Raw genomic sequence first — 13,796 nt, 5'->3', positions numbered from 1 at the left:
AGAGGTTTTTCAACATTTAAAATCAGCATTGCTCTACCGAGATGGATGTCTTTGACTTTCTAAAGGCACTTGTTGGCAGTGTTCAAATAAATGTTTGTGCTTTACAATAGGAATTCAAAACAACCTTTACACTTTAACAGTCACGTCTTTCTTTGAGACATGCATGGAAAATGGTTTATCAAGTTGTTCTTATTCTGTTTCATTCACTTAAAAACGCTGTAAAAAAGTTGTTTTCAGTTGAGGTATCGACTAAACGGATAACACACAAACCATAAATGTCCATATAAAAATTAATTCTATTGAATTGGAATCTTTTATGAAATATCTAGTAAATAAATATTTATCAAAACCTTGACAACCGCTTTTAGGCAGATCTACTGTACGTAAACATGTTCCTTTTTTAAATATTCTATGTGTGGAAGCCTTGGAAAACTTTATCCATAGTGAAATCATTAAGTTTATTTTACTAATTGATTCTGATCTGAAATATGTTTTAGACTTAAAATTGTGAAAATATCAAAATTTGAAGGCTCCATTCCCAGTCTGGTACAGGAGCATCACAGCCAGTTTGACAGCCAGTGTCTGTTTTGAATTCATTATGCTTTATTCAGCAAGATTAAAAATGCAATAATGTTGAGATATGTTTATAAATGGAATATAGACATAGGAATATCCCACAAGTTTTCCCAGACTGCCCCATATAATGGTACAGGCCAAAAAAGTTGACATATTCCATTAAGAATAATGCAAAGTGAAAGAATTCTTACTTATAACTTGCCCTTCCCTTACAATCCAGTGGATCTATGTAATGTCCCTTACCTAGAAAAGCCTTGAATGAATCATTGCTGACTGTTTAAGAGTTACCCCAGTGATTATTATGCCAGCTATGTTTGCTCTTTAATGACGGTGTTTAGCTAATAGCTGTTTGACTGCTGTCTTTCAGAAGCCGAATCCAATCTACACATGCATACACTCGTACATTGTTGTTGCAACCAAATAAACCCTGTGAACGAATCAAAGTTCAACAGATATTAAAATCTCATTAGTGGCCAGTTAGAATTTCTAAACATTCACAGAAGTCATTTGGATTTGAAGGTATCTGTTTTGGGACAATAATAAGCTTATGGTTTTGTTTGCAGACGTGGGCCATTTCCAGGGAATAGGATTTGAAATCCTTCTCTCAGCATTCTTAATGGAGTCCTATAAAGTCAGTGGCCTTCCAAATACAAATAGCTACACTCACCCTGCACGTGCAAGGAGCCAAAATAACAGCAGCTATGGCCTAAGTATCAGGGTTCAAGGCATAGACGGACACCCGTATGTTGTTCTGAATAATCAAGACAGAGAGCTCAACCCTTATGCAGCCCCCAAAAGCAATAACAATGATGCTGAAGGGTCCTTTATCGATAACTATACGGAATATAACTTCAGAGCACCCAGGGAAGATCTCTCTGTTAACCCCTTTGCAGAATTCCGAGCCCAGCATCAGATTCCTTATGTCAATAACGATCTCTCTGACTCCAGAGACACTCAGGCAAATAAGCCATCCGCTCTGCTAAATTTTCAGAAGCATCCAGAAATCCTCCAGCCCTATGACCCAGTGCGTAATACCATTGGTGACTTTCAAAACATTTCACCTCAGCCTTTTTCTCTTGCTGAGAGTAGAAATACATATCCAGACTCCCTGCCAAAAACAGAAAAAATCTTTTCAGATTCCAAATCATCCAAACCAGAGCTACCAAAAAGAACAGATCCACCAGCACAGGACACAAGGAAATGGGCTCAGCCACAGGTTCACCCTCAAACATTTCCATCTAGAGTCCAGCCTCAAAAGGATTTATCTAAAGGCCAAGCCCAGAATCAGCCTCAAGCTAAACCTCAAGTCCAAACACAACCATCATTTAAACCTCAATCTCAGTCACAGGGTCAACCACAGTCCACTTTCCAAGTTCCGTCCCAGGTATCCCAGCATGCCCAAAGGCTTCCGGTTCCTCAGGTATCTTCCAGCACCAGTGTTCCCAGTGAGCCGTCCTCCTACAGGACTCCAAGTACGACAAGCAGCACAAACTCCAGTCTGGAGCGAAGGCACAGAGAGCCAGACATACTTCCCTTACGAAGAACTGACTCCAGCGGCCCTGTGCTTCAGTCATCACGCTCACGTAATTCTTCCATGTCCTCTACCACCCCTACCAAGGAGGAACAGTTAGAGGCACTATATGGGGACAGCATTAATCGCCATGAAAACCGCCGCTATATACCTTTCCTGCCTGGAACAGGTAGAGATATTGACACAGGCTCCATCCCAGGTGTAGATGAGCTTATCAGTAAGTTTGATGGCAAAGGAAGCCAGAGGCGTGGACGCACTGGGCGGAGGAATCGTATTAACCTAGAAGACCGCAAACGTTCTCGTAGTGTGGATAGTGCCTTGCCTTTTGGCCTGCAAGGTGATGCAGAGTACCTGGATGAGGTGGGCCGAAATCGAGGAAGGTCCACCGAGCATCTGCTCAGGCCGTCACAACTTGTGCAGAAGTCCCCCTTTTCCTCCATTGGACGGAGGAAGGCCTACAGAGATGTGGCACGGATCAGCAGTGAACCGGGCTCTCCACAGGGAGCAATGCCCAGCGTAACCGATTCCATCTTATTCTACAAGAAACCGCTGAGCCGGCCCTCCATTCTGCCTGTGGAGAACAAAGGAACAGAGGTCAAGAAAATAACACAAAGCACTAAGACTGTGACCAGTGTGGCTACAACATCATTGTCCAGAGCTGTTCCAAACCACAGTAAGAAGACAAATGAAATGGTTGCTGAGGTATGTAAGATTTCAATCTTATCATTTTGTCTAACTGTGTGAAATCATCGTGTTGCATTGTGTCAATATTTTTTGTGGAGTAAATCCTTGTTTGTTTGTCAGACTGCTTGCTTAAATAAGGTTTCACACATAAGCCTAGTCTAAAGAGGAAATATCTCCACGAACAGCTGTGCACTAATGTTCTTTTCCGGTAACAGACAACACCTGATCTTCTGAAAGGCCAACAAGAGCTGTCACAACAAACACATGAAGAGACTGCAAAGCAGATTTTATTTAATTACCTCAAAGATGGGTGAGTTTTCAAAAATATGATGCTGAAATGTTTAAACACAACACCCTGTAAAGTTTTATATATAAAAATGTCATGACATTATCAGAGTCTGTTGTACAGTGTATAAGATTTCTGACTAATCAACACCAGAATGAGTAAAGAGCAGACTCAGCTGTACACGTACACCCACACACCCAAAACATGCAGTATCTGACTCCCATGTACACAATGTACATAATTCCCTGATATATCAGAATTGCCAGCGATTACTCCATGTTCATACCAGCACAATTCTCTACTTCTCTACTTATCTCTACTTTTTTGTACCGTACACAAAAATGTGAGGTGTTACCTTTTACCAGATGATTAATTTTCACCTCCCACAGATACCACATTGGTTATCCTCCTCCCTACATGACTCATTCTGTGGAATTAAGGGAGTTGGAGGTGTGTGTGTGTGTGTGTGTGTGTGTGTGTGGTTTACAAACAGACAGAACTGGAATCAGGCATCTCCTACCACCTGTTGTGGAGATTTGTTCTGACCTGCTTAACAAGGGGCTAAAATTCCTTGTTTCCTGTTCCTGTGTAATTCTGTACGTTTGTTGCTCTGCATCAAAAGTGCAGAAGAAGCGTCCCATAGTACTGTAAAGCTTAGTGAATACTTGACTGTAACCGTACACTCACCCAATATTGTGTTCTTCGTGTCAAAAGTTCCACCCTCTTCGCATTCCTGATGTGCTCGATGTAGAAAGATGATGCAGTCAGATCAGATATCTTCTCTTTAATAGAAAGCTCGGGTGTTTGGTAGGAATAAGCTGGGTCAGTTCTTATGAGCATCCATGTGCACATGTCTCGCCTGCGTCAGGAAACCATGTTTTATTCAGAGATGTTGAGCAGAGGAGTCCCTATTAGGTGACACCTTTAAATCATGCTCACTGAGGCGTGTGTGTGTGTGTCTGTGTCTGTGTCTGTGTCGGTCCTAGGCCTGTTTGTAGCCATAAAACAAAAGGTCAGTTTAAGTAAAATGAACGCAAGCACACAGCGTTGTGACTTACATTGTATAGTCCTCTATTCTCTGAAACGTGCTCGTTGCTTCTGAAACACATTTGCAGGCATGTGCCTGACGAGGGGGGATCTAGGGTGGGCAGGTCATGAAGTGACACATCAAAGCCTAGTGTTCTGCCCTCTCTGTTCTGGCTATGAGCCATACTACCCTTTTTCCAAGAAATGTCAGGGATTAAACTCTGATCCTTTCTCTCTCTCTCTCTCTCTCTCTCTCTCCACACAAAACACACACAAACACACACACTTTCACACAAACACCCAGGGCAGGGTGGTGAGGTGAAGATTTCTTAGTAGCGACATGTATGAGAGCACTGTATGTGTCATTGTATGTTTCTTAGGAGCAACGACAGTGACGACACCACCAAGAGGAAGGTCAACCTAGTGTTTGAAAAAATCCAGACGTTGAAGTCACGGGCTACAGGCAGCGTGCAAGGGGACAACAGAGTAAGCCGTTGTTATACTGTAGTAATTGGGCTTTGAACAAGGCGAAACTATGAGCTACTTATCACAGGCTGTCCACTCACAGAGACTTTCACCTCAATGCCTGTATTTACCCAGCCAGTGCTCATGGCGATCATGGCTAATGTTTAAACATGTGCATGCTGAATGAGAGAGCTCAAGAGTACAAATGTTGTGAGTAGCAACACGCCGCCAAAATCCAAAGCTTCTTGCCAAAAAAAATTATTCTGCTTTTTTTGTTAATCGTATTGCTATGCAGCAAAAAAGCCTCTGAACTTTTAAGATAAATGTGCACGCATACCAATGGCACACAAATCATTTTCTAATAATATAATAAACCGATATTATATAATATTATATTATAGTAGGTCATAATTCACTATGCTGGTCACTAGCCCGTTCATTATGAAATGTTACTAGCTAGTCACATATGAATTTTCTCCTGGTAGTCTCCAGACCTTTCAGTGCAGGCTAAAGCCCTGCAGGAGCAGAAGGCAGAACTGGAAAAAGAGGTCGCAAGTCTGAAAAAGCAACTGGAGGATGAAAACAAGGTACTTTAATCATAAAGTAGTTTTTAGTCAAAATCTTCAGATCTTCTTTTACTGCACCTTCTGTCCTAGTTGGAGGTTTTCACATTAGGCTGGTTTGCTGTGGTCTGAATCAGAGTGTGATTGTTCTTGGTGTCTCCGAATCATTTGACTGGTCGATTTTATCGAGTTCATGTGCATGAAAAACACAAAACGATTTACCATATTTTGTTTATTTAGTCTTTTTACCATAATTTTTTTATTTAGTCTTTTGTTTCTATTATGCATAGTTAAGCCACATTATCATGTCTGTGTCCCACATGTTCCACAATGTTCCTCTCACACTCATGGTACATGTGTGAAATGTTGTCCTTATCAGACAAAACCCACACGCACAGTTTACTTAATCTTCCTGAGCAAGTGCTGACCCGAGTACTAGTTGCATTCACATTCACGTACTCTCACACTGCCAATGTTTCGTGAAAATCGTATTCATAGCCTGTTTCTGACTGCACTGCCAATGTGAAAACCCCCAGAGTCTGCGGTTGTCACCTCTGCAAGAAAAATAACACATTAGGCATTTACACTGGATCATGAATAAAATTGCATTGAGATTGAATATTTGTAAAATCTTCATGAACTGTCAGTGTTCCATCTTACAAGACTGTTCTAATAGTGTTACAACAATCTGATTTTTTAAATCTGATTTTAAATCATGTTGAACAGAAAAAGAAGGGACTGAGTGAACAACAGGAAAAGGCTGGAGCTGGCATCAAGAAACTGCAGAAAGAGCTGGAATTTAATCAGGCTGAATGTGACAAACTGCAGGACAAGCTGTCCAAAGCGGAGGCTGATCTACGCACCACCCTGGAAGAGTAAGTCAGTTGTCAGTGGCTTTTTGCGGGTCGCCAAAGTTAATGATTACGTGCTTTCTGCAGTTGCTTACCGTGAATTTTCAGTAAGTTTTGTCAAGCCTTAGACTTGGTGTCAAATTACCTGACCGGTCTAACTTTCAAAGTATTTCCTGATTTAATGCTGAATCAGCCGACGATATACGTCTGAAGCATAAGTGATTTAAAGGTTAGATAGAAGAATACCAGTCATTTTGTTGAGAGGTTAAATGCTCTTTTAAAATAAAAATCCAGTGATTACTTTTGTCAGCATAGAAATACAGTAACCAAGCTAACCTGATTATTACTATTACTGATGATAAATTCATTTTTTAAAGTTTTAAAAATAATTAGCCAATCACATCATATCACCTGTGAAATTAAGCAGTTTAGATTTTGCCTAATATTAATGTTAGCTAGCTAACATGCTAACTTACTTAACATTAGCTAATTACAAGTTGCTGTTTTGGTTACTGATAATTAGCTAAGTAGCAGATAATGCTAAATAATTTTGCAGTGATATAGCAGTCATTAGCCTGCTAACAAATATTAACTGCTAGATAAATTAGCTGTTAGCAGTTACTGAAAATTTTAAAGCAGTTGAACCTTCACATTGAATTCCAGCCTTGGCACCGTAAGAAACGAGGTCTGGATTCATCTCTGTGAGCTTGTAAGCACGACTGCCAGGCTGCCACGCTTAAAACGGCAGCAGGCCGATAGGGGATTGATAGAGTTACACATTTGGCAGCACTGAATGTACTATTTTACTCAATACTGGTTGCAGCTAAAGTCTCTTCAGTGCAAGGATTTTATTTAGAATTTTTAAAGACTTGTATTGATGGATAGAAAGAGCCGGTAGTTCTGACCGGGTTTGCTCTTCATCAATGGTGATCCCTGCTAGTCTGCAATAAGTTGTATTAAGTTGTAATAACTACATTGTATTTGGCAGACACTACAGAATGCTTGCTTCACCAAGCACCTTCTCCAGGTTGTACACAGTTAACACTGCTCCTCCCAGTGACATCACTGCAGCATCATTTCCTCAAAAGTTCTATTAATGTTATTAATCTCTATTAATGTCTATTAATCCACTAGATACCTGTGGTTCTTTGATCCCTGGTAACCCTTAGGGATTCTTGTCTCTGGAACCAGCGGTGAACAGATGAGAACTCTGTGAGATAGTTGACTATATACAGTAGCATCAGCAAATACGGTGTCATGATTTTCTTGGAGGCTCTCAACATGTGTACCTTTTGGTAAACAATCTCCCATCAGTTTCTCAGGCAGGTGGAAGAGGGTCCAGGTGTGAGATACAGACACAGTCAATGCTTAATATGCTGCAAACACTTCAACAGTAGCCAGTCAGAGTTATGACAACGTGCAGGTGTTCAGACTGTGTGTGTGTGTGTCTGTGTCTGTGTGTGTGTGTGTGTCTGTCTGTGTGTCTGTCTGTGTCTGTGTGTGTGTGTGTCTGTCTGTGTGTGTATTTTGCAGGCTTTTCCAGGTGAAGATGGAGAGAGAACAGTATCAGACAGAGATCAGGGACCTACAGGATCAGCTCTCAGAGATGCATGATGAGCTGGATGGAGCCCAACGCTTGCAATTAGACAGTGCTGAGAAGGAGGTGAACTGCACACAGACAAACCTGTCAGATTATTAATACACTCTTGAGCTGAAAGTTTAAGATCTTCTTTTTAGATCTATTCCATTTCCTATACCATTGGTACTTAATATAAGAAAAAAGAATATGAATAAATACATTGTGTTTTTTATATATTAGTAGGTCATGGATTTCCTAACATCTCTTCCAGTGTATTATATTATTGGTTTATATTTTTATCATCTTTTATCTATTTTGCATGTAACGCTTTCGTTACCTCCTCAGGACCTCATGAGGTTGAAGTTGGATCTACAGGAAGCATTGATGGTGAAAGAGGAGCAGGAGGATTTGCTGAGGAGGCGCGAGAGAGAGCTGACTGCTCTAAAGGGGGCACTAAAAGAGGAGGTGTCCACTCATGACCTGGAGGTGGATAAACTAAGGGAGCAATATGACAAGGAGATACGTAAACTGCAGGCATCTTTGGTGGAAGTTAAGCAGGTAATGTATTACTGTCTCTCATTTATCTCTTTACTTCAGTATCGGTAATGTGGTTTTGTCACATTCACATCTCTGCCATAAAACTGAATGTGTACAAATACCTTCAAAAGATTTTATCACTATCATCTGTCATTCATATTTATTATAACGTGCATTAGAGGTTTTCTTTTGTTTACTGGCTGATGACATCTCATACGCTTTGTCATCATATTTCATGTGAACTATCAGCAAAACTTGTTTACGTAAGCAGGAGATCCAGTTTGGTAAAAGGTGTGCCAAATGATACTGAATTGTAGATGTTTAGATGTCCTAAGGAACCCAAGGATAGACATGGCCAAGGGAATAAACGTGAACGGAAAAGCAACAGGTGACACAAATACAAAGACGAGCTAAACACTACGATTAAGACAAAAGAGAGAGCTGCAGGGAGCCGATGGTTGTGTCTGTTTCCCTATGAGCATCCTGTTTTTGCAGGGTGGACTTCCTTCATGTTCTCTGCTCTGTTCTCTTCTGAATGGCGTTTTCCCTCTTGTGTGCCTCCCCAAGTGCTGAGTTCACTTCCTATTAAGTTCAAAAGCACTTCCTGTCCGCAGGTTTCAATTGTAATCAGAAGACTTTTAGGGGTATACACACACTTGAGCCATACAAATCTTATGTATTTACCAGTGTCCAGACAAAATCCAGAATTCTGGACTGCTCAGCTGTGGCTTTTTTGTAAATGCAATGCGTCAAAAGATTCACTGATTATCAGACTGACTGGATGTATTATTATTATTTTTTTTTGTTACTGAGTTCTTCCTTTCTGTGGCTTTGTTAGTGTTGACAAGTTGGCCCCATGCAGAGAACAATGCAGGAAAGTGGAATACTAAAACGGCCTCTTTGCTGCTTAATTGCAGTGGCAGGCCGTCACTAATATAATGAGGTGCTGATGGGGAAACTCACTGCCCTGGGCCTCTCTTTTTATTTATTTCCCATTTTCTTTGTACACTTTTGCTTGCTTGCTCTTGCTCTTCTCATTTGGTTGCAATGCCTACTTGTATAGGGACATTACACAAATGCTGTAAGTGGGTCACTAATACAGGGGCCTTAAAAAGAAGGGGACAGGAGGGCAGTACATTGGTGTTTTTTTTTGTGTGTGTGTGAACAGTTGGACATTTGGTTGATAGAAGACAAGAAAAAAAATTGCACACTGGAACATTTCATACATTCATTCATTTGGAGATAAGAAACAAGAAAACTGAAAAATATTCAACAACGACAAAACATTAGAAAAAAGGAAATTGGGAAATGAAGGTCTGGTGAAAATAAGTACCCTGGAAAGTAAAGAACAATAACAGTAAAATATGAAATATTAAAAACGTAGAAGTGGCCACTGGAAACTTGGGTGTAACGAAGACTAGGGAGTTAGGAACATTAAAAACCAAAAAACGAAAAATATGTATTCATGCAAATGGGCAGTTGTGATGATAAAAAATGAGGAAGCACTGATGAGGATATTGAATACTGGAAGCACAATAGAATGATACAAACTACTAGAGAACATAGTAATGAGGAGATATTGGGAACTAGTGAATAAAGAAAGTGTGGAAGCTGGGTAGCAAAGCATTAATGTGGATTACCAAGGAACCGGAATAAATTGGAAACTGAAACAATATGTTATGGTTTGGCTCCAGTAAGATACACTGGCTGTTTTTAAATAACATTGGCACAGGAGTGGCGAGGAGGTCCGCTGTGTCCTTCAGTTCTCTATACCGAGGCTTCACAGTAGTGGCTCCACAGACTCTGAGATGTCCTCATTTCCCGGAGACTATATGATGTGCTAGCTGGACCGTCTGTGTGACGGTCTTGTTTCCAGCAGTGGGACTGAGGAGACTGGGCTCTTTGGGGAAAGGGGAGTCCCACAGGATGACATGTGTTTCCTCAGCTAAAGAAGGCATGTCGTTCTGGGCTATTCCAGAACTTTCTATGGGCGGGTCCTCTTGGAGCAGCAGAAAAGTATTGGTAGATTAGTAGGAGTTTAAAGCAAGAAAAAGGTGGGAGTGAGATAAAGAGAAGAGAAGAGAGAGAGAGAGAGAGAGAGAGAGAGAGAGAGAATGAGGGTTGTGAGAAGTTATTTTTTCAACTGGAGTTCTGCCAGAATCCACAAATCTGATATTCCATCTGCTTTCTATCACTGCTTTTTTTTTTTTTTTTTTTTTATCAAGTGCTCATCTGGAGATTCTTTCAGTATAGCCTGTGTGTATGTCTTGTATATATTCTGTATCAGAAGAATATTTTATTTTTTATTTTCCAGTGTCCTGGATTCTTCTCCTCCTCATTATTTTCCTGCATGAGTATTCAGAATGACCAATTCATGATCCCCACTAGGAAGACTGAGGTTCTCCACAGTAACCCCCAGAGAGCTCTAGTTTGAGACTTGGGAGGATTAAGATTAGGGTATAAAAGACGAGGATTTTCTTTGAGATTCCCACAGAGATTGGCTTTGCTGGCAGAACTAGGTATGTTTTGGAAGGGGATGGAGAAATAGCAAGACATTTTACCAGTTACTAAATAGAGGCAGCGACGTCTCTGCTGCGCTGGGCAGGTGTGTCTTGGCTTAATATCACAGTTGGAGTATGGTTTTTCTGCTTCTCAAACTGATATGTGGTACATTATATCTGTTAGTTCATTTCAAGCTTTCTAAACAATTTAAAAGTTTGTTTGCTTTGCTTGCATTATAAGAATGTTCTCTCTCACTCACTCACTCATTTTCTACCGCTTATCCGAACTACCTCGGGTAACGGGGAGAGAATGTTCTTAGACATAAAAATAAAATGAGAGCTGCAAGAATAGGTTTGACAGATTATTTCAGCCTGCTATGTGTTTGGTGGAGAATGGATGAACGATCATTGCTGCCCGTGCCACTCATGCTTCTTTGATTATGGTGTAAAAGGCGCAAAATATGTTCATTTTTATCTGACTCCTCACTTTTAGAAAGGTTTGTCCTTTCAGTCCACTTTTAAATCACTTTACTGTGACCGACAACAAACCACTACTGAATCAGTGCACTTTCTCCTCTCACGAGCACATGAACCGATTCCAAGAGACTTATCCTGACTGGAAAGAAGCCAGTAGCTCTCAAGCAGCACCATTTAATTTCCACAGTTCTTCTTCACCGCCCTCTGCTCCTGCTTGCTCTCCTGCTCCTCTGCATCTGTAAGGCTCTTGTTCCAGGCGAGGCCTATTGTAATGCATACGGCCAGGATGAAGGAACAGACCAAGTCTTTTTCTGAGAATTGGAGAGAAGCTCAGGCTTTGGTGCTGTTGCCCCAGTCAAAGAGAGAGTACTTTGTGAGCACCTGATAAAGTTTCCAAAGCCATGGGCGGCCTGCTTTTTGAGTTTGTACCTTTATCTTGCTGTGAAGTCGTGCTCTGTTGTCGTCCCTCTGTTGGAGAAAGAGGGGTAACTTTGAACAGTTCTATACATGCATATGAATAGACAGCCCTGGGGTGATGCTGGGTCAGTGAATGGGACTTAAAGAAATGGCTTAAAGAGAGGTCAGACTGGCAGGTTTTCCTGACAAAATGCTCATCCTGAAATTGAGTCATTGAACTGTCATTGACTCTTCGCTAACTAATGAATCACTTCTGATACTGTGCAGCAATGTCAATGAGAAAAATGTGCAGAAAGATCCTGTTTTATCACTTCGCTTGAAGATTGTCTCTGCTTATTGATGGACACTAAACAAATGTAGATGTCTGAACAGTTTGTCCCCATTAAATGTGCACTTGTAACATTATATACTTCTGTGTAACCGATAATTTAGTCATGTGTTTGTGTGTTGGAAATTAATCAAAGCAGTTCAGCGTATGAAGCTTCAGGCTACAGGATGGTGTTTGACATTGGCTTTTGTTTCCTGGACAAACACAGCATCAGTGAGCTGGATAGAGTAACTCTAATGCAAACTAATCCTTAGAGAACTGCACTATATTACATGCCTAGGATTAAAATACGTTTGTCCTCAGTTCACTACGGCTTTGAGATGTTTTTCCACTCAAATTGCAGCTTTTTTACATTTCAGCCTTGATGATTTGAGAGTGGATTAATCAGATTTTGGATTTGTAAATCTGAAAGCAAAGAAGAATTAAGCCCTATGGTTTTGAGTAGCGGATTGCTGTAGACAGGCTTTATTGTCTCTGCACTGTGTTTAGGAGTATTGTAAACTTCATTGTCAAGACTCTTGGCTCTGCATGTGGTTTAGTTGGGAATGTCGAGTGTTTTATTTATTATTGTTTTAACTGACCTGAGAATACCTTCAGAAAACCACTGTGATTTTGATTAAGGGCACCTACTGAGTCTTATACAGCTTGCAGTGTTGTTTGTACTCAGCTTTGTAAAGTTCTCACAATGCTGGTTAATGTCCAACTATGAAGAAAAGGGCGAGAGTAAACTGGAGAGTGCTTCAGATCGACCACTTCTCACTCCCCCTCTGAACTGGAGCCAATAAAAAAACCTCAGATTCGGGACCTCTCTTATAGCGTACTTCTCCTCCACACTTTCTGTTCTTTCTTTTTTTGTGTGTATTTTTTCACATTCTGTTCTTTATTCTGTAATTTGTCTATTCTTGAAATCAGATTTTTTAAAATAACTTTATAACTTCTCCACATAGACTTTTTCTTCTTATCTCACTCACTCTCTCACTCACTCTCTCTCTCTCTCACTCTCTCACTCACTCTCTCTCTCTCTCTCTCACTCTCTCACTCACTCACTCACTCACTCACTCACATACACATACACACAAACATTTTTTTTACCTGTGTCTCTGTCTTTTTTTTTGCCTTTCCTATTTCATTAAGTCATCTTACTCTCTTTTATTCTAATTTTTTAAAATATTTTTATTCTTGATGTTCTAATCTGTCAGCCCAGGCTAAGATTTGTGTTAAATTACAAAGAAAAGAAAGCAAACCTTGATCAAAGTTCTTACTACTTAGTGGCTCCAGAGTCCCAGCTTCTATACCAGCCACATCAATTATTACTGCCCTTTATAACACCCTAATTGCATCCTGGGGAGGATGCCAATATATTCCATTTTTCCCTGTTTGGAAGTACTAGTTTAATCTCCGCTCCATTTTAGTTGTCATATCAGTGAAGGCCAACACTGAGATAAAATACTCTAAAATATCAGAGGTGAACGTTTATACAGAGTCAATGTTTACTCTCTTTTCCAGTCTACCTGAGTAGAAAATTGGTAAGATAAACGCCAGCAAAAGATATTATTGTTTGTTTTTGATATAAGCTGGTCAAGAAGGAAGCTAGTTACAGTTTTTCCCATTAGTATCCCACTCTTATCACAGCATGATGCAGGCTTTTTTTAAACCATAATACATTATACGTAATCTAATGATGCGGCACTTTCAAGAGGTAAATCATAATGAAAAAGGAATTGAAAGAAGGACATAATATTTGACACTGTAGTCTGTGTATACTGTAGGTGTATACACCATGTTGTGATGCCGTATTTATAAAATACCTACTGTTTATCATGGCAGCTCTCTGGGTTGGGTTGGGACATTTTCACAGTATTGTGTTAGTAAACATATTAAAAGTAATACCAAATAACTCAAGATTTCAATTCTAGTAATCATACTTTAAAGAAATTATAGCTAGAGAGAAATTATAGATAATTACAATGGTTGT

General features: G+C 40.2%; 1 protein-coding gene across 1 annotated transcript in view; it reads left to right on the top strand.

Annotated features, from left to right (window-relative positions):
* cgnl1 (cingulin-like 1) overlaps positions 1-13,796 on the top strand; it is a 30,285-nt gene that overhangs the window by 3,444 nt on the left and 13,045 nt on the right. The window contains exons 2-8 of the mRNA XM_060858798.1: positions 1,140-2,809; positions 3,007-3,101; positions 4,484-4,589; positions 5,054-5,155; positions 5,858-6,006; positions 7,516-7,645; positions 7,907-8,119. Of these exons, the coding sequence (XP_060714781.1) occupies positions 1,193-2,809; positions 3,007-3,101; positions 4,484-4,589; positions 5,054-5,155; positions 5,858-6,006; positions 7,516-7,645; positions 7,907-8,119 (2,412 nt within the window). The 5' untranslated portion in view covers positions 1,140-1,192. The remainder of the gene's footprint in view (positions 1-1,139; positions 2,810-3,006; positions 3,102-4,483; positions 4,590-5,053; positions 5,156-5,857; positions 6,007-7,515; positions 7,646-7,906; positions 8,120-13,796) is intronic.

The sequence above is a fragment of the Tachysurus vachellii genome, chromosome 23 (assembly GCF_030014155.1).
Source record: "Tachysurus vachellii isolate PV-2020 chromosome 23, HZAU_Pvac_v1, whole genome shotgun sequence".
NCBI lineage: Eukaryota > Metazoa > Chordata > Actinopteri > Siluriformes > Bagridae > Tachysurus > Tachysurus vachellii.
Note: the sequence above shows the minus strand (reverse complement) of the source record. Positions and strands in the feature narration are given on the sequence as shown.